Source organism: Clarias gariepinus, chromosome 19 (assembly GCF_024256425.1).
Source record: "Clarias gariepinus isolate MV-2021 ecotype Netherlands chromosome 19, CGAR_prim_01v2, whole genome shotgun sequence".
Lineage (NCBI taxonomy): Eukaryota > Metazoa > Chordata > Actinopteri > Siluriformes > Clariidae > Clarias > Clarias gariepinus.
The window spans coordinates 4336136-4360878 of record NC_071118.1 but is presented as its reverse complement, the minus strand read 5'-3'; the positions used below and the strand labels follow the sequence as shown (position 1 = coordinate 4360878).

Below are 24743 nucleotides of genomic sequence, written 5' to 3'. Positions count from 1 at the left end.
AGCTAGGTTGAATGTTCATCGATAGACTTCACTGCATTGCGTGAACCGAGCACATTCTCCATTTACTTTTGAAGAAAGCAAGACTGTACAGTATGATAGGGTGCGGGGCTTGGTTTATATTAGGGAGTTCAAAAGACTTGTGAAAATGATTTCAGGGTAATACTGGTGGCTCAGTGGTACAGTAGGTCTCTCGTCTGGCATGCAGAAGGCCTGGGTTCGCATCCCAACCACTGCGTTCAGTGCCGGTCCCAGAAAAAGGGAGGGTTGCGTCAGGAAGGGCATCCGGTGTAAAACCTGTGCCAAGTAGGTGCATGGATCATATGGTCTGCTGTGGCGACCCCTTGATGGGAGCAGCCGAAAGACAAACAACAATATATCAACTGGCTGTGCTCGGTTCTACTGCTTATAATAAATCTGTTCTTTTGGTTGATAAAAGTCTAATAATAAGCGAAAACTACGAGCAAAAAAGCAAAAAGTAGCATTGCTTCCTCAGAGCTCCAGGCGTGCCTGGTTTGAAAATACAGTATGTTCTGGTTGTGGTTTAAGTAGGCTAGTATCCAGTTTAGGGTATGCATTCCTTCCTTGCACCCAGTGCTCCTGGGATAGACTCTGGACCGTCCAAGGTTAAAAAGAAATCCAGCAAACCACCTAAGCCCAAAATAGAATATGCACGGCAAGAGTATTACATCAAGATCACAGATTTCCCCAGGACAAAATGGCTGTATTTATGCTGAGACATAACATACAGGGGGATGTGGGTTGGGAATATTGGGTAAACCCCCAATAATCAAAAGCAGCCACACATCATATCATAATAATGAATTCAAATGACTAGCTGCTATAAAACATGACAAAGTGGTTGGCTTTCTGGACTCTTGGTGTATTTGGCAAAGAAAGAATAACACTCCTCCCTGCCCCGATGTGTGCCACAATCACCCATTGTTCTCGGATACCCCCTACATAGGTGGAGCTCTCTAACCCACTTACCCCCCCCCAAAACACACGATGTTGAACCCAATGTTAAGCCTTTGCACTAAGATCTGGTGGATTTACATCAATGTTCCATGACTCCAAATCCTCGCTGCTACAACATCAAAGGGTGAAACAACTTCCCTTTCTCATCTGATTTAACCAACGTCAGAACGATAACCTGACAGAGCTGTTGTGACGGCTTGTCCGTTCAAGTTTTATGAATTTATAAGGCCCTGAGTACACAATGATGAAAAAAGTTGACCAACATGTGAGTACTTCAACGTTGTTGTGACAGCTTTAAGATCCAAAAATAACCTTTTAAAGGTAAGCCATAAACGGAAGTCATATAAAGGTCGAGAGATATAATTAGAAGGACACGTTTTACACCAATTTAGCAGTTGCTATGAGACTGACGTCTGCAACCAGGTAGGGTAGGGCAGGTGAAGACTATTCTTAGTTCATATATACAGTATACTGTATATAGAAGTTATTATGATTATGACGAGCAATTTGAGTGTGGATGATTCACAGATTGAAAATCTCGAAACGATCTTTGTAAACTCTTGTCAGATCAACAACATACTTATTAAACACAGATGACTGCCAAGAATGATCATAATGAATTATCATGGAAATAGCAGAACAATGTGATTTTCTCATAAGAACAAGACAAAGGAAAACTTGAGAAAGCCTGATATGAGTGCAAAGAGCAGGAAACATACATTTGGGTCTAAAAACAAACTACAGGGTGTTCAAGTCAAACCGGGACTTTTGAATGCACAGAATAATAGAACAAAGTCATGGGAGTAAAAACTCCCTTTATTTCTCTATATAATCTCCTGCTACACTAATGCACTTATCCCAGTGTTTCACTAGTGCTTGGACACCATCGAGGTAGAAAGTTTTCTCAGTAGGCCGGAGTCAAAGTCTGAAACACTGGCCTCCCAGGAACTCCTTTAACAAGCCCAAACATATGAAAGCGAGATCAGGTCTGTAGCGGTAACTCTCAGCCAAGCTCCTAGCGTAGTGTGTAAGTGGTGTTGGTGGATGATTGTGTGTACAGTTCTCACAGACAGATCCATCACTTCTGCAAGTTGGCAACATTCAGTTTAATGCCAGAAATTTCATGTCAAGGTTGACTTGAACACCCCTCGTATGTCATTATACTGTATATCTAAAAGCAGACCAGCACTGCCATCTTATGGATAGAAGACAGAACAGACCCAAGTGCGTCCAAAGGAAACATCACACCAACCCTGTACACCCGTCATCACATCTCTTCTTATGAACTTCTTATGAAAAACACAACCAGAAGACTTGAGTTGACTTGCAGTTTTATTGGAATAATGTATGAAAGAATGCGCGTGCACTCTTGTGTCTTAAAGAGAACCGTTTCAGACAGCAGGGACAGCATGGACAGCATGGACGCTCCAGCAAGGCGCTTGCACCGAACAGAAGAAACAACAATCCCAAATGGATCTTCAATAAATATAAAAAATAGAAAATTCATATATACAACACACATGAGGAGGTTCATATTTGTGCAGGGATGGGATGTTGTGTGTACAGGGTCGGGGAAGATGAAGGTGATACTAAATGGATCTGAATGGTGTGACGAAAATAGACGTAGCTTATAAAATCCCCAAATAATAATAATAAAAAAAGGAGGTTTTTGGTCCATCATGCTCATGTTGTAAGAACAGAGTTTATGCATTATTTAAAACAATCTTGGTATAGATGAAAATAAAAATGTTTTACTGTTAACAATGAATATTTAAATATCCTTTAAAATGTTGACCGTCTCCTGCTGGAAAATTTCATGGTTTTACAAAAAAAAAAAAAAATCTGAAATGTAAAACTAATGCAATGTACGTCTTTAAGAAAAAAAAATAATAATAGAAATGTATTATGAAACCTACTTAGAAATTTTTGCATTTTCAATTCCTATTTCTTGGACACTTTGTGACTGATACACACAAAACCATAAATCATGAAAAAAAAAAAAAATCCAGATTTTTCAAATGATTTTCCCAAAATTTACTTGCTAATCCATAACTGTCATTAATGTTTCCTAAAAAGAAAATAAGAAATGAGATGTTCATCAGAAAAGCACAAGAAAATCACAGCGTGTCCACGGATGACGGTTTTGGAGTCGACTCCATATTTAACGGCCACTTTAACATGAACACCTGAATGCTTACGTGATTATCCGCTCAGCCGATCATGTGGGAAAAAAACTCACGGGGGTCAAGAGCTTAAAGTTTTAAATGTTCCATCAAAAATGATGATGTGAAAAACAAAGAACATCCTTTGGGCCTTGACCACATGTACAGTGTGATTTTTAAAAACAGGAGGTTTTCTGTACCTTCTGATGGGAAGCAAACTCCAGTTTTGGTATCGACGTATAGATCAATCACGCTGTGCAACTTCATCAATAATTCCTACCTAGAGATTTGAATGAGGCAGCATGGTGGTGTAGTGGTTAGCACTGTCGCCTTGCACCTCCAGGGTGTGGGTTCGATTCCCGTCTGGAGTTTACATGTTCTCCCTGTGCTTGGTGGGTTTCCTCTCACAGTCCAAAGATATGCAGGTTAGGCTAATGGTGTTCCCAAAAATTGTCCGTAGTGTGTGTATAGGTAATGGAATCAAATAAAATACATGTATGTTCAAGTCAAACAGGGACTTTTGATTAAAAACTCCCAGTGTTTCAAAAAGTTTTCTCAGTACACCAGCACCATGATCAGACTTGTCAAAACACTGGCCTACCAGGAACTCCTTTAACGCCTTAAAAATGTTAAAATGGCTTAACTCCCAGCTGAGTTCCTGCAATATGCAAGTGGTGTTCATGATTAATTAATTAACGGACTTACAGCCTTTTGTAAAATGTTTGCACCACCCAGATCTACAGTACTTGAAGTGTGTTCTGTAAATGCAGATTTTTTTTTTTTTTTGCGCCTTCATTCATGAGAAATTTCGTCAGCTTGGATAGCCCTCATATAATACAGTTTTATCAGGGGTAGCACTTTTTTAAACTTTTATCTTAATAGAACCTCTATAGGTGTCTAAGTGGTTAGTGCTGTCGCTTTGCACCTCCAGGGTCCGGGTTCGATTCCCGCCTCGGGTCCACCTGCGTGGCGTATACACGTTCTCGCTGTCCTTGGTTGGGTTCGTCCAGGTGTCCCGGTTTACTCCCACAGTCCAAAGACATGCAGATTAAGGTTAATTGGTGCTCCCAAATTGCCCAAAGGCTCCAGGCCCTCTGTGACGATAATCCCTATACTGTAGTTTTACCAATGCTGGGACGTTCTGACACATCATCGGTCATTCCAGTCAACTTAAATAAACCATGCAAATCAAATCGAATGTACTCAATAAATAATCAATATATGGTATGAACCCTAGTAGCATGGGTTTATACAGTAGGTGGGGCAGCGAAACATGACGTATTTTTTATATGACAATTTTTTTTAATGTTAATTACAAATTCCAATGTACGTGTGAACGAGGCCTGAGTTCTGTTTGCAGAAGCACCTTGTTGATGTGAGATATTAAAAGAGAATGGATGGAATGTCTCAGTAAACTCCAGAGTCTAGTGGTGTGCAGATCAGCAGTTTTCTGAAATACTCACAATAGCACCAAGAACCACGTCACAGTCGAACCCCCCCCCAAAAAAAAAAAAACCTGGGAGAACATTTTCACCCAGTGTTGAGGTTTTGATGTGAACATTAACCAAAGCTCTTGACCTTCCGAGCGGATAATCACACAAACTAATAAAAGTTTGTTTCGTTTCCAGGTTAAAGGAATCTCTACTATATTGGCGTTTAAGACGGGATGGTGTGTATAGTGAGAGCGAAGGAGAAAAAAAAGTGCAAAGCTTTCATATGAAAACAGAGACGAATGCAAATGAGAGATAAATGTTCTGAAGGTGAATTTTATACAGATGTTACAATCCATCTCGGAGACTGAAGTGGTTCTTTTAGAAGAAGGAAAGAAAGAAAAAAAAACAATCCTGCCAGATCAAATCAGTCTCCGGGTTTCCGTTTGAATCTTTTGAGAAAGTCTTGCCTCCGTTTTTCCTCGAGAAGCTGCTGGATTCTTTTATTCTGCGTTCTCTCTCGCTTTTTCGGCGTGAAATAATTCTGACTCGTGACTTCGTTAACGTTTACTATTCTGTACGACACGTCGATGGAGTCGTTCTCCTTCCTGTCTTCTGATAAATGCAGATTTACTACACTCGGAAGACTCGCACTCGGGAACCCGGGTGGCGCTGACGTCGTCGTAACCGGTTTCGCGGTTACCGGATATCCGGTGGTGGCTTGTAAAAGGTTCTCCAACCTGGACGTGGACTCGGGGACCTCCGTGACGATCTCGACTCTCCAGGGCTCCGTGATTTCGTCGTCTTCGGACGAGGCGCTCGGACCGTCCGTTTCCTGCGGGACGAAGCTCCGAGCGGTTCCTCGGCTCAGGCGGATGGGGTTCGGGGTCGTCGTGCGTCTCCGGGGTTTGGCGGTGGACACGTGGGTGACGGACTGGGTGGTGTAGAGACGGTGAGGCCGTGGGGACACGGTGGTGAGGGTCACGTTGAGATTTGACGTGAAGTTGTTCTCGCTGCAGGTTTTGCAGCACATCTGCCAGTATCCAGGGTTCGAGCAGTACTTATTCAGCGCCTCCATGCGACAGAAGACTGACTTGTCTCCTTTACAGCGCACTTCTAGAACAAAGAGAAGGAAAAAAATTATTGTAAACACATAACGAGCATTTGTGGAAGAGTTGGAATGTGCAGAAGGAAAGAGGGATGAAAAAGGAAATGAATAGAAAGAATTCGGACATGCGTGCCAAACAAATCAGTACTGAAGTCGGGATATTCAACGTGACTTGACCTTTTATTCCTCACTCCTCGTAGATGCGGCCGACAACGAGCCGCACGTTTAACACTCGGTCCTCGTCAAATACACACCACGTACAATACGACACTTTTTTTTTTTTTACAATGTAAACTGTTTAGAAATGTTACATCATTCACAGTTTGGTAAACACTTTGGTTAAACACTTTCTCCCATCCAGATTTTTAGAAATGTCGATAATAAGATGACAACAACAAGCAAAAAAAAAAAAAAAGAACGAAAAATTCCCAGGGACAATCGTGATGGGGAAACAACAGAGACAACAGGTTTGAGAATGTACATCTGGAATCAAGACACTGGAATTAAGATTTCCGAAACCATTAACCTTTTTTTTTCTTTTTCTTTTTTAAATAGAATAATAAGGCAAGAAGAAAATGTATGCACAATTTTTTTTTCTGATAATGTGTTGTAAAACAATATACGGTCTGTAGGTGATGCTCTTGTATTGCCAGGTGTGTGAGTGTACTGTAAGTGTGTGTGTGTGTGTGTGTGAGAGAGAGAGAAAGAGAGAGATCCGTACGCAACATGAGCTTTTTGACATTCTTGACCTTTCTTACTCTGGGAGTTTGGAAAAAAAAAAAAAAGACAAAAAAGACAAAAACTCTCCAGACGATACCCTGAATATCTCGGTCTATAGAATCTTCTTCAACGCTAAAACTTTACACTTTGAACACAGGTTGTAAATCTTTCCCGGTCACAAAATATAGACATCAAGTACTGTACAATATAATTTTTTTTCTTAATCGAATAAGATTAAGATGATTAGATTAGATGCGGAAATAATAACAGTCATTAAGGTCACTGAATATATTCATCATATACATATATTTATATTTATATATTTATATAGATATACATTTCTCTCTATATATATTTTTTCTTTTTTTTTTCTCACTGTGTAGTCTATAAAATATAACTGTACCACAGATCGCATGTGTTACAGAGCGACAGAGCGATCGCAAAAGCACGATGACGCGATTCCTGTAAACAAACAACATCTGTCTCGGCCCCGGGTTCGAATCCTCGTCTCTTCTCTAGCTGTCTCTTTTCAAGCTTTCACTGGACGAGACACGGGGTGAAGACGCGTCTCGTAAATCCTCAACAGAGGTCAAGTCCTTTATACGGTAGAAACGCTAAGATGTTTGTTTCTTTCTTTTTTTTTTTTATTACACGATGAAGCATGAGGTATTTGATTGTCCTGTAAATCCGGAAATCCACCACGAAGGTTAATGACATGAAAAAGCAGCAGAAATGAACAGTGAGTCTGTCGTAACGTCATTCCTTCGTATTGTAGGTTTATATTATTTAAAAGGTTATTCGGGTTATTATGTACAAAAATACAGGATAAAATATAACAGTCAAAATGGCCAAGACTCTGGATCCACACCTTCTGTGTTTAAATATATATACTGATTTTAATTATATAGTATTTACTTATAATATAATACAAACCACCCCGACAATCTCCTAAGTGTTCTCCTACAGAAGGAGGGAAACCTTCCGCGTCCAGGACACAAACAATAAACGTCAACCTCACTTCCCGTTACACCACGACCCTCCGACCTGATCGATTCTGAGCCCAAGTGGGCCGTAAGAAGAGGAGGACAGCCAGGTAAAAAACAGCCCCCTAAACTCCTTAAAGAGGAGCAAGAGGAGAGGGAGAGATAAGCAGCAGGCTCCAGAGAGCAAGAGCGAGAGCAGTCAAGGCAGAGTGTAGCAGAGCCAGAGGGCCAGAGAGAGCGCCAGGTGGCGGGCGGGGGAGGGCGCCGTGCACGCGGTCGCCTGGCCGCTGGAGAGAGGACGTTTACTTGACGAGATCTTGGGCGCCGGGAACTCGGGGTTGGTTCTGGAAAGCCACTGGATCAGGAAGTTCCCCTTATCGCCTGGAGAGAGAAAGAGAACACAGAGCAAGATGAGGAACTTGTCATACGATACATGGCTGTGAGTGTTTCTCCAGATATGAAAAAAAAGCGGCACAAGGTCGTTTTCTGCAAAGAAGACGGAGAAGCTCTCAGGGGATGGGGAAGCTACCCCAGGAGACTTAGGGAAAAAGGTGGGATACACCCTGGATATGGTGCCAATCTTTCCCAGAGTACACACACATACACACACACACACACACACACACATACACTACAGGCAGTTTGGGAACGCCAATTAGCCTAATCTGCATGTCTTTAAAATGTGGGAGGAAACCAGAGTACCTGGAGGAAACCCACCAAGCACAGGGAGAACATGCGAACTCCATGCACACAGACCCAAGGTGGGAATCTTGGCCCATCTTTATTATGATATCATAATACTGTATTAGTGAAATGAGAGAGATGTTTATGGGTACTTACTCGGACATGGCGTCAGTTGACAGTTCTGGACATTTTCTGGCTTTTTGTCCTTACAGATCCCGATGGAGTTGTCAGCGGTGCTACATATAACCAGACGGTCCTTGGTTCCATTTCCACACGTGACGGAGCACTGCAAACACACAAAAACAGGCATGTTAAGAAGTGATCACAGTCTCTAATCATGTACAGCTCTATCCTACAGAGCGGTACCTCGGCATACGAGTTGGTAAAGTGAAATTTTGTATTGTGAAACGCAATTTCCCATAGGAAGCAATGTAAATGTAGATAATCCGTTCCAGCCACCCAATAATGTTACCAATATTACTCATTTCCGACTCTATACTCATATTTTGGATATAAAAAAAACCTAAACATTAAAAAAAGACATGCAAATCAAGTAAAATATGAAATAAATAGACATTAAACCTCCATACATAATGATTCCTTTTGGCAGCGTTTGCTTTTAAAATGAAACTAAAAGCGGCTCTGCTTCGGTCCCTGCTAAGTTTCGTTGGACTCATGGTGCTATGTCTTTACAAAATCTTCCACAAAATGTAAATTTTGAGGTGAAAATTCTTATGACGGGTCTTCCGTTTGACGAGGTACCCCTGTATCATCTTTTTTCTCTTTTTACGATGGAGAGACTCACCAGGGACCACGGTCCAGTTCTCCACTGAGCGGGACAGAGGTGGCGATTACAGGAGCGCCGGCCCTCAGGACGATCGTCGCCGCAGTATTTGGAGTTGACCACTTTTTGCGTGCCGTCTTCCTGAGGCCTCACGCAGCGCACCGGTCGAGTCTGAGTCCCTGTCTTACCACATGACTTACTGCACTCCTCCCAGTCTCCAGTCACCCAGCTATAAAACACATACATACAGTACATATCATTTTATCAGTCTCAATACCCCTAGTTTGGGCTAAACTACTATCCTGGATAGTAATGCTTACACGGGCTCGGAGCACTGCTTCACGTTACAGGCCCGACTGATGGCACGGGGTTTGGGGATGTTGGCGCAAAACGTGCGGTGCATCATCTTGCCATCGGACTTCCTGCGACAGCCAAACCGCGTATACTGCTTACCTGCAACGCAGGAAAACACACACCCATGCAAACTCTGTTCAAGCAGCGCTGATCGAGGACATGAATCTGATCTTTTCTGATCCGAGTTTTTATTGTAGCTTACCTCCACCACATGGCTTGGAGCAGTGGGACCATTTCTTAAGAGCCCACTCGAAGTACGCGGTGTATTCCTGAGGTAAGCTGTTCTCCATTGATGATGACGGATCCTCAGGTAGAATGTACCTATAGGACAGAGTGACTTTGGATGTGCCATGGGACTGGACCTGGGGAAGAAAAAGTTCCAAGTCAGAATCAATTCAGTCAACTGCAACAAGTCTCAAAAAGAAAAATACATATTCTTTTTTTTTATAAAATTTTTTCCTTTTATGAAATTTGATGATGTTCTTTTAGAAATAACAATACACTTCAGTAAGATCGAATGGAACCTATGATCACGTACACAAGACAGAATACTTTACATTTTTCTTTACAAAAAAGTGATGCACCCTGTGTTCTGACCCCCTTCTATCACAACCAGCATTAACATTTACATCAATTTGAGCTCTTCTATTGGAGTTGAGTACGCGAGCCAGCCTTCACTCCCTATTTGCATCAGTGAGCCTTAGCCATCCATGACCCTGTCGCTGGTTTTCCTTCCATATACCTGCAGACTGAGAATATCCCATAAGAGCTGCAGTTTTGGAGTTGCTCTGCCCCATCACAATATTGCCCTCATCACAGTTCAAATCCTGATTCCGTTGTAATGGGATATTGTAACTGTGGCTACTGAGAAGGGCCAAATTGGGATGTCTAGACGACTGGGTTGGAGCAAACTGCAGGTCTTATTGGATGTTCCTGGTCTCCAGTGGTCAGGATCTAACAAAAGTGGTCCAGAGAAGGAAACCAGTCAACCAGTGACCGGGTCAACCGTAAGGATTTGATACAAGTGATGATGGCAGGATGGGGATGGGTCAGAGCAACTCCAAAACTGCAGCACTTATGGGATGTTCTTGGTTTGCAATGGTCAGGACATCACAAAAGTAATTCAAGGAAGGTGGACAGGGTCATGGGTGGCCAGGGCTCACTGATGATAAAAAGGTGTCAGAACACAAAGGTCATTACTGTTTTGGTGGCAAACAGGGGGACCTAATCAAGAATGTTATGGCTAATCGGTGTATATTTCAAAAATATGTGATTTCTAAACATCATCTGCATAGAAAGCAGAACGATGGAAAAGTCTAGGTGATGTGTGTTCGTGTGTGTCGGTTAGTTTATATTACTAGGGTTTATTTCTAGTGATTATTTTTCTAAGTAATTATTTAGAAAAATATTTCAGTTGCAACAAGTTTGGTTATTTAAGTCACACGGAGAGTTCTGGCATTATTGTCTGTCATCATTACAGAGCACGAAAATAATTCCGCCCTGTCAAATTGTTTAAACTCACAACCATTAATTATCCCTAGTTAGGAAAACACAAACACCACCATCTGGACTGTTACACACAATCACTATCATTACCATGACGAGGACCCCGTAACTCAGCGGGCCTGTGCTCTGGACTGATTCCATGTCATCGTCGTTGCTGTACTCCCAGAGGACACCTTTCTCGATCACCGACCTGGTCTCGGGAAACTCGCCCTCGTCGTTCAGGAACAAGTCGTCCGTGGCCTGGTTCTTCACCGCTAATGGGGAAAAAATACAGCGAACTTTACAACTACGACTCTCAACGACTCTAACATTCAAGAAGGACAAACCAAGATCAGTGTTGGATAAGTTGTGATTTGGGTTGTTGGAGATAAATGAAGAGAAATCAGCACCACCAGAGGCATTACTTTCTAGACGTCTGGAAACTTCTCAGGCAAGCTGGAACGAGTGAAGCTTTCAATGCCAAGAAGAGCCTATCAATAACAAGCTGTGGGAGGCCAAGCACTTGAACTCTTGAGCTAAGAGGAGGAGAGTTTTCAGGAATGAATCATTTAGGTGAAGCTGCTTACCGAGAATATGTGGGGATCCTTTAAACTCCTGGATCAGGATGTGCCTCGCTCCTCGGGGAATTTCCAGGATCTTCAGGAAACCTAAAGTGTTTATTTTAGAAAAACGCGAGTCAATTCAAAAATGTTTTGCTGTACTAGAAATGGGCATGCATTAGAAAGCCTAGGAGATGTTTTCCACATACAGATCCAACTAGGAGCTGAAATTATATCGTTATTGGCGCTGCACTGTTACTCTAATGTTAGTTTTACATGATTCTGGAAAACTAGCTTTAGACCCAGTTTTAGGCCACTGAAAACAAAGACATTATTGGTATTGGTGCTAAAACTGTCTCACCTAGGTGAAAAACACATTTTTTGTAAATATGCATACACATTTATGTTTATATAATATAAAAAGAAACACATTTGATAAAATCTATTTCGTGGCCTTTTTATGTAGTGTCTGTAACCTTTTTGAATTAAAATCTTTTAAAGATCTTAATTGTCATTCAGATAAAATGATTTAACATTAAACAAAATAAAACCAGAAAAACGTTACCAGCGAAATATTTGCGATTTCACAATTTGACATGGTTACGGACACTACAGGTTTTTTGCTTTTTTCAGCTTCTTTTACCAAAAGAACAATTCACGCAACAATTTTTACAGGTTTTACTGTATGCTTATACTTATGCTTATATATGAACAATGTGCATTTTAAATGATTTTTCTTTAAAGTGATACAGTATAACACTGAAAATTTGCATATAAAACCATCTCTCCAAAACGGCTGAAGTTAGCAACTTGGAATATGTAGAGAAGCAAGATCGGTCACTTCCATGTTAGATAAAGTGTAAAAGTAGCGTCTTTGGCGCACACATTTTCTGTATCATATGTATAACAGAAGAAGAAAAAAATCAGCATCGTACATAAAAATGTATTCACTACTCGACATTTTTCCAAGGAAACTGGAAAACCCTGAGGAAACCCAGAGAGAGAGAAGAAACACAGTACAGTATGTACAGACGCCTGGAACGCTCACCTGGCTTCCTGGTGCTTCGCGTGAAGTTGCCTTTGACGATCTTGCAGGTGGAGTTGTTCCCCCCACACACGCCGCACTTGTCTTCCTCCAGCTCGGACGCGATCACGTTATCGCAGCCCACTTTCTGCACAGACCAGATATAAAGCGTGCCTCAGCACTTTATGAACGTGTCCTTATAAAAAAAAGATAAGAAATCTAATCTACTACACTAGACTAGGGCCAGAGGTTTGTGTCCTCTTCAACCTGGGTTATTTGCTACGATCGCAGAGGCCAACTTTCATTTGCCTTGTTTGCCGCTGCCCACAATTTCCAGGATATTTCATCACTATTTAACAAGCAGAGGACTTACAAAGCTAGCATTATCTTAGAGCCCCTGATTATATCTGCTCCGACGTACATATTATTATTTGTTTAGCTACACTATACTAATGACCTTGGAAAAAAAAGAAGAAAAGAGAAAATGCGATTAATCATCTGCAACAGACTTTGAACAGCAGAGCGTTCACTCTAATCAGGAAAAATAAAAAATAAAAACGTCAGATAGCTGTGACAGAATCAAAGTTAATCTCGGGGAAGGGAAGATAAAAGGGAAAGCATAATGGAAGCAGGAAATGACACACACACGCGCACACACACACGCGGACATGATTTTATAGGAAAATCATCCACACCAGAGTAATGTGAAGCAGAATGGCGTTATTTCTATTTCTAATTCTATCACCTAAACCAATATTTCTGTTAAATCAATTAAAATGTCTCTATTATGCACAATTCGATTTTTTTTAAGAATCATTTTAGACGAATGGCGAAGTTCCAAGGCGAAAGCCACTGATGACCAAAAAACCACAAAGACTCGTCTCACATTTTTCAAAAAATATCATGGCCATTTTTATAAAAAACACGGTACCAGCAGTGAAACATGGTGGTGGTAGTGTGACCGTCTGGGGCTGCTTTGCAGCTGCAGGACCTGGACGACTTGCCGTAATTGATGGAGAATTCTAGCATTTCTACTAGAAACTCCTGAAGGAGAATGTCCGGCCATCAGGTCGTGACCTCTAGATCAAGCGCACTTGGGTTATGCAGCAGGACAATGATCCGAAACACACCAGCATGTCCACCTCTGAATGGCTTACAAAATTATTCATCTTGGAGAGCTTTATTCCTTTAATAAATTAATGAGTAATTTAAAAACTTATCTTTGTGTAATACTAAACTGTGTTTAATGATCTCAATCATTTAAGTGTCACAAATATGGAAAAAAAATTATAATAAATAAAAATTACGCAAAATTGAGCAAATATTTTTTCACAGCACTGTTGGAAGAGCCCTTGCCCCGGCTGGTCGCTCAGCTCTGCTGTTCTCTTGCAGGGTGGCTCTCATTTACATAAAAAGTACCTGGAAAGTGTTTTTTCGGAAGAAGAGTGAAACGGGGGCGGAGCATTAGCATACACACTTTAAAGGACCCCTGCGATGGATCGGCCCCCTGTCCTGGGAGTACCCTGCCTCGTACATACACTGTACATACAGGATAAAGTTGTATAGACAAGGACATTAAAGGACCTCTACTGTAGGTCCAATGTTGACTTGTTAAAGAGAAAGTAAATCATGGGACCTTTAAATTAAAGTTACAAGCCTGAACTTAAATGAAATCGCGATTGCTTTGTTCCCAATCCATCGTGCTGGTTAACCGAGGCGGGAATATATTGTATATTCCGATTACGCCGTTGTCCAAATACTTATGAACCCGACGGTACACGGTCTCCATCGTTTGCTTTGCAGTTTTACGGGTTAGGATTATAAAGTGCTGTTTTTTTTTTCTGTACAAAGACGTGCCAAAAGAAATCATTAAACGCAACCCAAAATCATTACAGCGTTTAAGTGTATACTCTTGACCTAACAGGCATTAATGCTCGGCCCGATCCGCCTTAACCTCCTCTGCCAAATGACTCCTACGCTTTCGGAAATATGAGACTAAAAGTGAACCGAGGAGGAGCCAAGGATAGCCAACTGAGATTTATTCTATTAGGCCTGACATTCTTCATTTGATAGCACTGGAGGGGATGCATTCCAGTGATGGGTTGAGGAGTGTCTGTGGTCTGTGTGTGTGTGTGATGTGTGTGTATGTGGGTGGGTTACCTCGCACTCTCCTCTCACACACAAGCTATAGGGATCCTTATATGAGCAGCGTGTGCCATCATGTACCATCCTCTTCATGGAGACCACATCTCCGGTTTCTTTAGATTGGCAGTAGAGGTTGCAGTGCTCCTCAGCTAGCAGAACACACACACACACACACACGGAAAAGAAAAGCATCTATGAATGGGTGCAGCTTGCCTAAATTCCATCTAATGCACGAGCAGTCTCATAACACTGGTGGAAAAACAGAGAGGTCATTGCATCCCTAATAGCATTTCCATTCGTCCCAAATGGAACCGTAGCCTTCCTTCCTTTTAACATTCACTCCTTCTGTTCGCAAAGTTACGAGTCGAAGACTCGTCTTGCGTTTCCATCACCGAATTCAAATCCCGTCCAGGAAAGATCCCTCAACCCGGAATAATAATAATAATAATCGTAATGTTACTAAACCAAATAGAACAGATATCTTAATTCACAACTCGGAGACAGCCAAGCCGTGGTGGTTCCTAATGTAAAGCAGTGATACGCTTAAAGTATCAAACGAGAGCTCTCAGACAGACAGAGACACGGACAGACGGATAATTCTTTCCTGCTCCAATTTCGCCTCGGCATTGCCACTTATGTAACAAAATATTGATGTCAGCTCAAAAGGACTAGAACCCAAGCTTTAAAGTGCTAATCAAGCCTTAGATTCTTTGTTCAGTCTTATTTCTATGTCATCTAAAATGACTACGGACAAAACTAAACACTCAAAACTGCATTCGCACTTACTTAGATCATATTTTCAAAGACACTGTAATTAAACTGGACGTGTCACTGGTAGGGCGACAAGTGGCTAAGTGGTGTTGCCCTGCACCGCCAGGATCTGGGTTCGAGTCCCATCTCGGGTCTGTGTGCATGTTTCCCCCGCTGGGCTTGGTGGCTTTACTTCAACATTTTTAAAACATGCAGATTAGGTTACTTGGCATCCCCAAATTGTTGTTTCGATAGGCTCCAGGCTCATGAAGCTGTACAGACGATGAGTAAGTATTACTGGAATGTGAAGCACATCATGAATGCAAGTGTAAAATAATTTTGAAATATTAAAAAAACATTTTGGCATTTGATCATTAAAGTTAAAGAAGACAGAGAGAAGATTATGATTGAATCCGTTCCAGAGGCGGGTTCTTACGACAAAATTTTGTATTGCGAAACACATTTTATAACACATGTAATGAAATAATGTAAATGCAGATCATCTGTTCGAGCCACCCAAAAATATAACCAATATCAACAATTTCCAACATTATAAAATATATTTTTTTTGCATATGAAAACAATCAAAACATTTAGAAAAGACATTTAAATAAGGTAAATTATAAAATAAATAGACATTTAACCTCACCTAACATTAATTTATGACTCCTCTTGACTCTTTATAAAGGAGGCTGAAATCGGGTTCCTTTTCTTCTTGCTACCGTCCTTGATAGCAATTTTGAGACCCATGGCGCTTTGCATGCCGAGGCAAATTTCTTGCAAAATTTCAGTTCTTAAGGTCAAATTTTCTTAAGGGGGGGAGTTTGTAAGCCGAGGTACCACTTCAGATCATCAACTGTCTAATTTCAGAGAATCCGTGCTCACAGTAGCCTCAGGTTCCTGTTCTAGTCTGATAAGAGTGTAACCTGATGTGATCTTCTGCTATTGTATCGTATCTGCATCTAGTTTTGCCCATCACCAGAACAATTCCAACCACAGAACTTTCTTTCAATAGATGTTTTTTTTGTTTTTTTGCAACTATTTGTATAAAAAGTTGTATGCGAAAATCCCAGGAGATCAACAATCATACTCCATCACCATCCATCTACCTAGGAACCTCTGTAGTCCAACTAGAACCCGTGGGGGCCAATGGTGATTGCCATTGTATTAATTTCCATTTTACAACTGTGGTAGGACCTCAAGTCGACATTCACAGGTGCATTCACGCACTACAAGCAATTTGGAAACACCAATTAGCCTATCCTGCATGTCTTTGGAATGTGGGTGAAAACTGGAGAACCTGGAGGAAACCCACCAAGCACCATGCACACAGACTCTGAGGTGGGAATCGAACCCAGAGCCTAAAGGTGCAAGACGACACTGCTAACCACTACGCCACCCTGCTGCCAAAAGTCATACTACGGTCAAGAAACCTCCCTGTTCTGATATTAAACATGAACACTTATCTTCCACTTTAACAGGAACACCTAAACATCTGGACATTTCTAATCAGACTCTAGAGTTTACACAGAATGGTGTGAAAAAAATAAATTAAATTAAATAAAACCTTGAGTGAGCGATGGTTCTGTGAGTGGAAACCTCTAGAGCAACTCGTCTAGCTGCCAGGAGGGATAAAGTCACTAAAATAAGCACCTTTTACAGCCACGATGAGCAGAAACGCATCTCAGAATGCACACCACATCAAACCTTGGTCCAGCAGAAGACCACATCACTCCTGTCAGCCAACTACAAGAATCCGAAGCTCCCATTAGCTCAAGACTCGCCGAAACTAGACAGCTGACGACTGGAAAAAATACCAGCTGATTTCTTTTTTCCCGTAATCTTCACCGGTCTAGTTTGGGTGTGTGTAAAATTCCCAGCAGACCAGGCATTTCTGAAATACTCGAACCAGCCCATCTGGCAGCAACAGCCATACCACGGTTAAAATCACAGATTTTGTATTTTTCCCTATTCGGATGAAGATGTTGACTTGTGTTTGCATAATTTTATACATTGTGCAGCTCCTACATGATCGGCTGATTGGATCACTGCATAAACGCGCAGGTGTACAAGTATAACTATTAAAGTGGAAGATGGACCTGAAGAGCTTGTCCTGTATATTTTATGCAGTGCCACATGCATCTGATTTTGAGATGCAGAGGTGTTCCTATTAAAGTTGCCACCAAATATAGTTCAAATATACAGTATATCCTCAAGCATTTTCCCACCAACCCTATATCATAATCAACATATGATGTCGTAACTTACGATCAGGATGTTCATATGGCAGCCATTGGTGCTTGATCCCCTGGTGCTCAAAGTGCGGATTCCACATCTTGCACTGCTCCTCTCGGAAATCAGCGAGATCCTTGTCACACTCGTCAGTGTTACATAGCTGAAACTCGTAGTTGTTTCCATAGCATGTGCGCCCTCCGTTGGCCGGGCTGAGAAAGACAGCACAGTCATAAAAGGTGTGACAAAGCACAAAACCTTTTTTTTTTTACGATTTTAGATCACTATCGCCTTTATCTCGTCCAATAATAATTCCCAAAACCCCAAAACATCCCAGTTGAGCCATGCATTATACAATTAGGTCTCCATTTAGAGTGGTTATTTTTAAAGGTCCCATACTTTTAACAGTTCAAGACAGGTCTCAGAGCTCCCTCAGGGTGTGTCCTTTAATGCTCCTGCTGGAAAACCGCAGTGAGCTATGTCTATGCGAATGTGTTCCTGCTCAGCCACGCCCACCAGAGAACAGCAGAAGTGAAGCAACAACACGGAGGGGGAGGTTCTCTTCTTACATGAGGTCACAATAGGGAAAAGTTCTAACTTTACTGTTTAAGCCACGATGGACCAGGGACGCACTAGAGACCCATCTAAATATCCAAGAGTAACTAAAAAGCCCAATTTGCCAATTTCTCTAGTGTAAACAACTGGTTCAACTAGCCGACCTTCATAACGACGCACCTCATGAAATCCGTCCGGAAAACATGCAAAAATCTAACAAGATTAGTCTTGCAAGAAACACAGTTGCTTGGCAAATGGAAGATTTGTCAACCAAGTATGAGGCAAGGCACTTGCGTTTAATCCAATTTTTAATCCAATTTCGTGTGATGGGAGCAGTGATGCCACAGACACTGCTCAGCATGCCACCAGCTGCTCCCTCTTCCAGAGCTCTACAGGGGCACAGAAAAATCCAGACTGCCACTAATGAGGTGCCATGCAGAAGGAATGTTCAGTTTGTTCGGCTCCGCATGAAGTACACATGTGAGCAAACATTTGGTCTAATTACGCTGAACAAGAGCCGACTGCGATCCGAGATAACAGACAGCCACCTTTATGCCGGGCTCGAATCTCCACAACCGGACTACCTAATGTGACAGCAATTCTTCAGTTCCAGAAACAATATTACCATCCTCACTAGAACAGGCAACCAGAAATAATTAATTCCTCAATGTGTCCCCTAACAAAAAAAGTTTCCCGCGAAAGCAATGGAAATGGAAATTTGTTTAAAAACGTATACTAACATGGGGTTATCACATTGGCGGGTTCGGAAACGGACGCCTCCTCCACATGAACGTGAGCAGGAGCCGAACTTAGTCCACTGCCCCCAGTGTCCGTCTTGCCTAAGGATGTCCGACGTCAGCTTGATACAGTGACCCTTAAAGCAGTTCTGCAGAAAAAAGATCATTCTAAGTGTAGATAACCAATGGTTAAGCTGACGCCAAAATTCAGCAAGTGCTTGATGATACATTATCGCTAAACTTCGTACCTTGCCTGTGGCGCACTTGGTGCCGTCAATGGGAGGACCCTTCTTGGTCTTGCAGAAGAAAGGGTTCTCAGGATGGCTGCACCACAGCTGCTTGCACGGGTCGTAGGTGCTGTACTAAAAGAAACAGTCACGCTCGCATTCACACATGCAGCTTGCAAGGCTAGAATACAACCAGGACACACAATCAGGTCTACCTCTGGACAAAGAACCATGCATAGTCCCCATGGAAACTGAAATTATTTATTATTTATTATGGACAATTATAATTTTTATAAATTAGAAGTTTTGTTTCAATTGGAAATATTAAGCGGCATTCGTAATAAATTGCACTATTGGGGTCAATTTGGTTCTCGATTTCTGTTCGTTTTGTCTTAAGCAGATACACAAGCAGGTTGTAAAGAATTTTAAAAACTACTAAAAGTGTCTAATAACAACGAAATGCTGTGTACTGTTTGTTTAAGCAATAATTGTTTTTCCAATCCTATCCAGTAGCAGTGGCGGTAACGCCCCAGCCGCCCATGAAATCAAAAGAAGAAGAGATAATCTTGCAAAATAGGAGTATTTTACAAGTATTTTGCAGAAAAATGTAAGCGATAAACAGAAGATTGCATTATTGAGGTAGTCCTGTGTACAGTAAGTACAGTCGGGTCACATGTTCGACTCTAGGTGTCAGCGTGTTATGTGTCACTCACCGCTGTGCACATCATGTACCCCATGCCAAAGTCGAAGCGGCATTGCTCGTTCATGGAGTAATGCAGACCGGGCAGCTGAGGCAGGGACGGCCAATCGTGATCGAACGGGTCGTCGCGCATACAGTCATAAGTGCTGCAGGAAACACATCGCCATTTTGAGCTTTCCAATTAATAAATATACATCCAGGCCATCTCGTAGCGTCTTATTATGGAGTTGTTTACTAATATGCCTAAGATTTAATAAAATAATAATAAAATTCATAGCAAAGGTACGAAGTTATGAGAGTGTGTGTAAGACCATGGGAATTTAAACGGTTAACAAATGAGTCAACGAATAAAAGAAACATCAATCACTCACTCACTCTTACTTCGTTATCCTGTGTACAGGGTCACAGGGGTCAAGGGGCCTATCCCAGGTGACTGAGGGCACAAGCTGAGGGAACACCCTGAATGGGGTGCCAATCCATTGCAGGGCACACACACATACACACATGCTCATTCAAACAATTAGGGGAATCCAATTAGCCTAATCTGCATGTCTTTGTACTGTGGGAGGAAACCGGAATACCCGGAGGAAACCCACCAAGCATCATGCAAACTCCATGGAATCGAACCCTGGATGTTCAAGGCGACAGTGCTAATCACTAAGCCACCGTGCCACCCAACATCAATCACTAACTAAGGATTTTTTATTTTTTTATATTGAGGATGCATTGATACCATGTTTCGGACTTTAGACATGGACATGTTTTGGTACTCGTCATGCAGTCTGAGCATGGTTCATATCTAGTGTTAAAGGGATAGTTACTGTAGGATTTTTCAAAGTCTGTCTTGCATGAAAATTGATCTACATATAAATAAATGACCATAGGTTTTGTTTGTTATAATGTTTCCCGCTCTGCATACCAACTGTAAAGTTGGAACACGAGTACTATGTACAGTACATACATTAAGTAATCGGGGACAAATTCCACAACCCTCGTTCCGTGCACAAATGTATTCCAAAGTTCAGCTGAGTCTAATATAAAGCTTCTGCGCTCTATCTAAACTGAATCGTGTTGTTATCTTTCAATGCTACAGTGTATTTAATAAAACTGAGTTTACAATCAATGTGCAGACCAGGACAATTTATGACAACCAGTATCTTTAGTAATGTATTTATATGCACCACAATTTTAATTTAAGACAGACAGCGAAAATCTGAACGATCCCGTTAAGCCATGCTGAGAATCCAGCAACCTTTTGAGATTTCTCTTACTAATCTTTTTCCTTCCTTCCATTTTTTTCCCCAGTTCGTTCTTTCTGTAAATTCCCATAACTCTCCTTTACTGCCATTACCGTTTCTCCCTCCACGTCCACAGACCTGCAATCTGCTTTCCAGCTCACTAAAACCTAATGGCCGCCTTGAAACCCAACTTAACAGCTTAATGTTGACACCTACATATTATCCTCTGAGTTCTGTAAGCAGTAAACTGAAGGGGAAAACAGTATAGGAATCTAATGGCCGTGCGGTGCAAGTAGAGTCTCACTTGATGTATTTGCTGAGCTCTTGCTGGCTGCAGCGGGACCAGTGGAAGCGGTGAAAGGCGGCCTGCACCAGCGGAGCCATGATGCTTCCCATCGGCACTTCGTCTCCGCACTCGTTCCCCTGCCCGTCATGTTCCATCCCTAATCTGACCATCCCATAAGACACAAACATGCACAGACATACACTTTTTAAGTGAACACATTTTAAGTTAATATGCATTCTCTTATTTAATAGCGTTACCCCCAGAAATATTGGCACCCTTTAAGAGAATCTGAAAGCGTGATTATAATATACATTACATGCATTTATTATTATTTGTTTTAATGAAGTAAAACAATTGATGTGTCCATAAGAAAACCTCTTGTTATTGAGAACAAAAAGGCTTCATAGACTGGACTTTGGATTAACTGAAAAAGGTCATGTGGTCTGATGAGTCCAAATTGACCCTATTCTAAAGTAACGAGCGTGGCAGGGTAAGAACATGAAGTGATCATGCATAGTGTCCACTGTATAAGTGTTATAAAGACAGTGTTATGATCTGGGGTTGTTTCAGTTGCTCAGGTCTAGACTCAGCACTGTGATGTGGCAATAAAATGAAGTCAGCTGACGACCTGAATGTACTGAATCACCAGTTTATCACATCTATGGAGTTTGTTCCCCCTGATGGCACGGACAAGCTTCCAGGACTCAAATTGTGAAAGTGGGGTTCTGGGCTGATGAAATGAAATATTACAGTGTGCGTTCTTTTTTTTTTTTTTTTGGCCAGGCAGAGTGTACTGTATATGGCCAAAACACGGTATACGTATTTTTTCTGTTATACATATAATACAGAAAATGTGTGTGACAAAGAAGCTACTTCTGATGTTTTTGAAATATGAAAAAGATTTTTTTAGCTTCCCTAAAAATTTCAAGTTGCTAACTTTAGAGAGAAGAGATGGAGAGATGATTTTATATGGGGCCCCAAAATGGCCATTTTCAGCGTTCTAACTGGCTCGCTTTAAACAATAATAATTTTAAATGCACATATTCATATTTTTTTTATATATATATAAGTATTGACACTAAACATGGTGTAAGCTTGTGGAAGTAAATGACCTGTAAAAACTGTTGCTTAAATTAAAACATTCTGTGCAAAATGAAGAATTTTTCTGTAACTTTTCTGTGTCTGTAACCACGTCAAATCCATGTTGCAATATCTTAACAATTTACATTTACATTTAGGCATTTGGCAGACGCTCTTATCCAGAGCGACTTACATTTTTATCTCATTATACATCTGAGCAGTTGAGGATTAAGGGCCTTGCTCAAGGGCCCAACAGTGGCAACTTGGTGGTTGTGGGATTTGAACCTGGGATCCTATGAACCGTAGTCCAATGCCTTAACCACTGAGCTACCCCTGACCCAGAAATTTAGCATTTTAGAATAATACACTTTTTCAGGTTTAGGTCTTTTTATGTTAAATCTAAATTAAATTAAAATGTTGGAAAAAATGTTTTTAATCTCAAAAAGGTGACAGACACTACATAAAAGTGCATAAAAATATAAATGTGTATGTGCATTGAAAAAAAAAAGAAATTTGGGTCGAGAGATAAGAAGCATCAAGTATGAAAAATGATGTTATATGATCCTGTCTGAAAATTCACTTTTTCACCTAGGTGAGACACTTTTTAGCACCGATACCACGTTTTGGCCCCCACTCTGTAGATCAAATAAGATTGAAAATTCATCAAATCCTGAAAATCTTTGCAAAAAGAGTGCAAAATCATTTTTAGGACACGGCACTGTATTTGTCTGATCCAGAGGATTTTTACTTTCTAAAACCATCTAATACCTGACTGACATGACTGAGGGTTCTCTAGGCTACCTCTAATCGGAGCTCGCTTACACGATTAAATCCTGTTCAATTAGAGCTTTTGGATTTCTTATTGATATCATCCCTGGTGTCCAGAGCTTAAAGGAAAAAGAAAAAAAAGAAAAACGTTGTATGTGGATGTGATTGGCGGGTGATTTTGCGTTTCTCACACGTGTCCCGTCTCATGAGCCACCACAAAAGCAGATGAGAAACCGTCCTCATGGTTCAGAGTGCAGCTCCTCACGGGGTGACACATGCCCGTGACTGGAGCGTAACCTACACACACAGACAACGGAAAGGAAAAACAAGTAAAACTATATATAGATTACACACTGACCATATATACCTGTACTACATAAGTGAAAATATGCATGCATGTGTACAGTATGGATGATGATTATACTGTGCTTGATTTGGTGCATTCTGTATCGAGCAGTATTACCCTGCATGCCCGTTGGTCCAAACTCTTGTCTAGTAAGGAAGATGGCATGATCGTGATACTCTGCATCGTTCTCGTCCTCTTTCTGTTGCAGAAAAGCCCAGCGACACACGTTCTCCAGACTCTGAGACGGGTTCCCGAGCTCAATCAGTCCCATGGACTGCGAACAGTGAACAACGGAATCAGGATTAACTCCACAGCATTATATACAGTATATTTATTATGCTTTTAATAGCGCTGAATCTATAATAGGATCAAACGATAATGTAATCCAAAGCAATGTACTGTAGGTGGAATCAGTGAAGACCTGTAAGAGGGAACAGGAATGGCCCTGGGCTCATACAGAGCAACACGGAAAATCCTGTATAAGGGTGCTTTCACATACAGTACTGCGCAAAAGTCTCGACCCCCCCTCATTTCTTCACATTTGTCTTGTATTTTTATGTAGTCTTGAGGAATACTGTAGGTCTCCTGGCTTCCTAAAGAGCTTTTTGGGCCTCTCATTTCCGACAAGCAGTGACATAGTGAAGTATGAATTATTAAAGCAGAAAAAACACCCAACTTAAGGCATGAACCAGTGAGAAACAGGTGGCGATGACCAGGCGGGTGATTAGTATAATGGTAATGCTGAGTGGTCGGAAAAGACGAGAGGGGAAATGAGGTTGTTAAATAAAAACAACCAGTTTTTAAAATGTATCCTTAGGCACTTTGCAGCCTGTCGCAGTAAAACATTTGTTCCAGTTTCTTTAATTTAATATGAAGTAAAGAGGGGTGGCACAAAGGACTGTATAACCAAGCAGATCAAGATTTGGGAATGTTCTTGTATAGCAGTGGGCCAATCCTGTAGTCCAACTAGGTTGGCCAATGGTAGCCATTGTATTTATATTTATTCACATTTTTATGACAATGGTAGAACCTCCGGTCAATTTCCACACACACACTTTTACACAATTTGGGAACACCAATTAGCAAAATCTAAATGCCTTTGGACAGTGGGAAGAAACCCGGAGGAAACCCACCAAACATGGGGAGAACATGCAAACTCTATACACACACAGAGGTGGGAGTCAAATCCAGACCCTGGAGGTATAAGGCAATAGTGCTAACCACTTTACCACCACCATGCCGGTATAAAAACGACAAAATTGACTTATTATATAAATATACATATAAGATTAACATCATATAATCGATTAGCTAGTTCCCGTATGCGGCATGGTGGCATAATGGTTAGCACTGTGGCCTCGCACTTCTTAGGTCAAGGGTTCAGTTCCCACCCCACCCACATGTTTGGTA

General features: G+C 41.4%; 1 protein-coding gene across 1 annotated transcript in view; it reads right to left on the bottom strand.

Annotated features, from left to right (window-relative positions):
• Positions 1 to 3726: 3726 nt before the first annotated feature.
• The window catches only part of adamts2a (ADAM metallopeptidase with thrombospondin type 1 motif, 2a), a 65963-nt gene continuing 44946 nt past the window's right edge, over positions 3727 to 24743 (bottom strand). Inside the window, exons 6-22 of the mRNA XM_053478295.1 lie at positions 23451 to 23607; positions 23179 to 23284; positions 21158 to 21301; positions 19629 to 19761; positions 18937 to 19050; positions 18692 to 18837; positions 17433 to 17608; positions 14430 to 14563; positions 12294 to 12417; positions 11273 to 11353; positions 10797 to 10960; positions 9403 to 9562; positions 9167 to 9299; positions 8868 to 9075; positions 8219 to 8348; positions 7685 to 7759; positions 3727 to 5683 (exon numbers count right to left, since the gene is read on the bottom strand). Coding sequence (XP_053334270.1) covers positions 4995 to 5683; positions 7685 to 7759; positions 8219 to 8348; positions 8868 to 9075; positions 9167 to 9299; positions 9403 to 9562; positions 10797 to 10960; positions 11273 to 11353; positions 12294 to 12417; positions 14430 to 14563; positions 17433 to 17608; positions 18692 to 18837; positions 18937 to 19050; positions 19629 to 19761; positions 21158 to 21301; positions 23179 to 23284; positions 23451 to 23607 — 2874 coding nt within the window. The 3' untranslated portion in view covers positions 3727 to 4994. The remainder of the gene's footprint in view (positions 5684 to 7684; positions 7760 to 8218; positions 8349 to 8867; positions 9076 to 9166; positions 9300 to 9402; positions 9563 to 10796; positions 10961 to 11272; positions 11354 to 12293; positions 12418 to 14429; positions 14564 to 17432; positions 17609 to 18691; positions 18838 to 18936; positions 19051 to 19628; positions 19762 to 21157; positions 21302 to 23178; positions 23285 to 23450; positions 23608 to 24743) is intronic.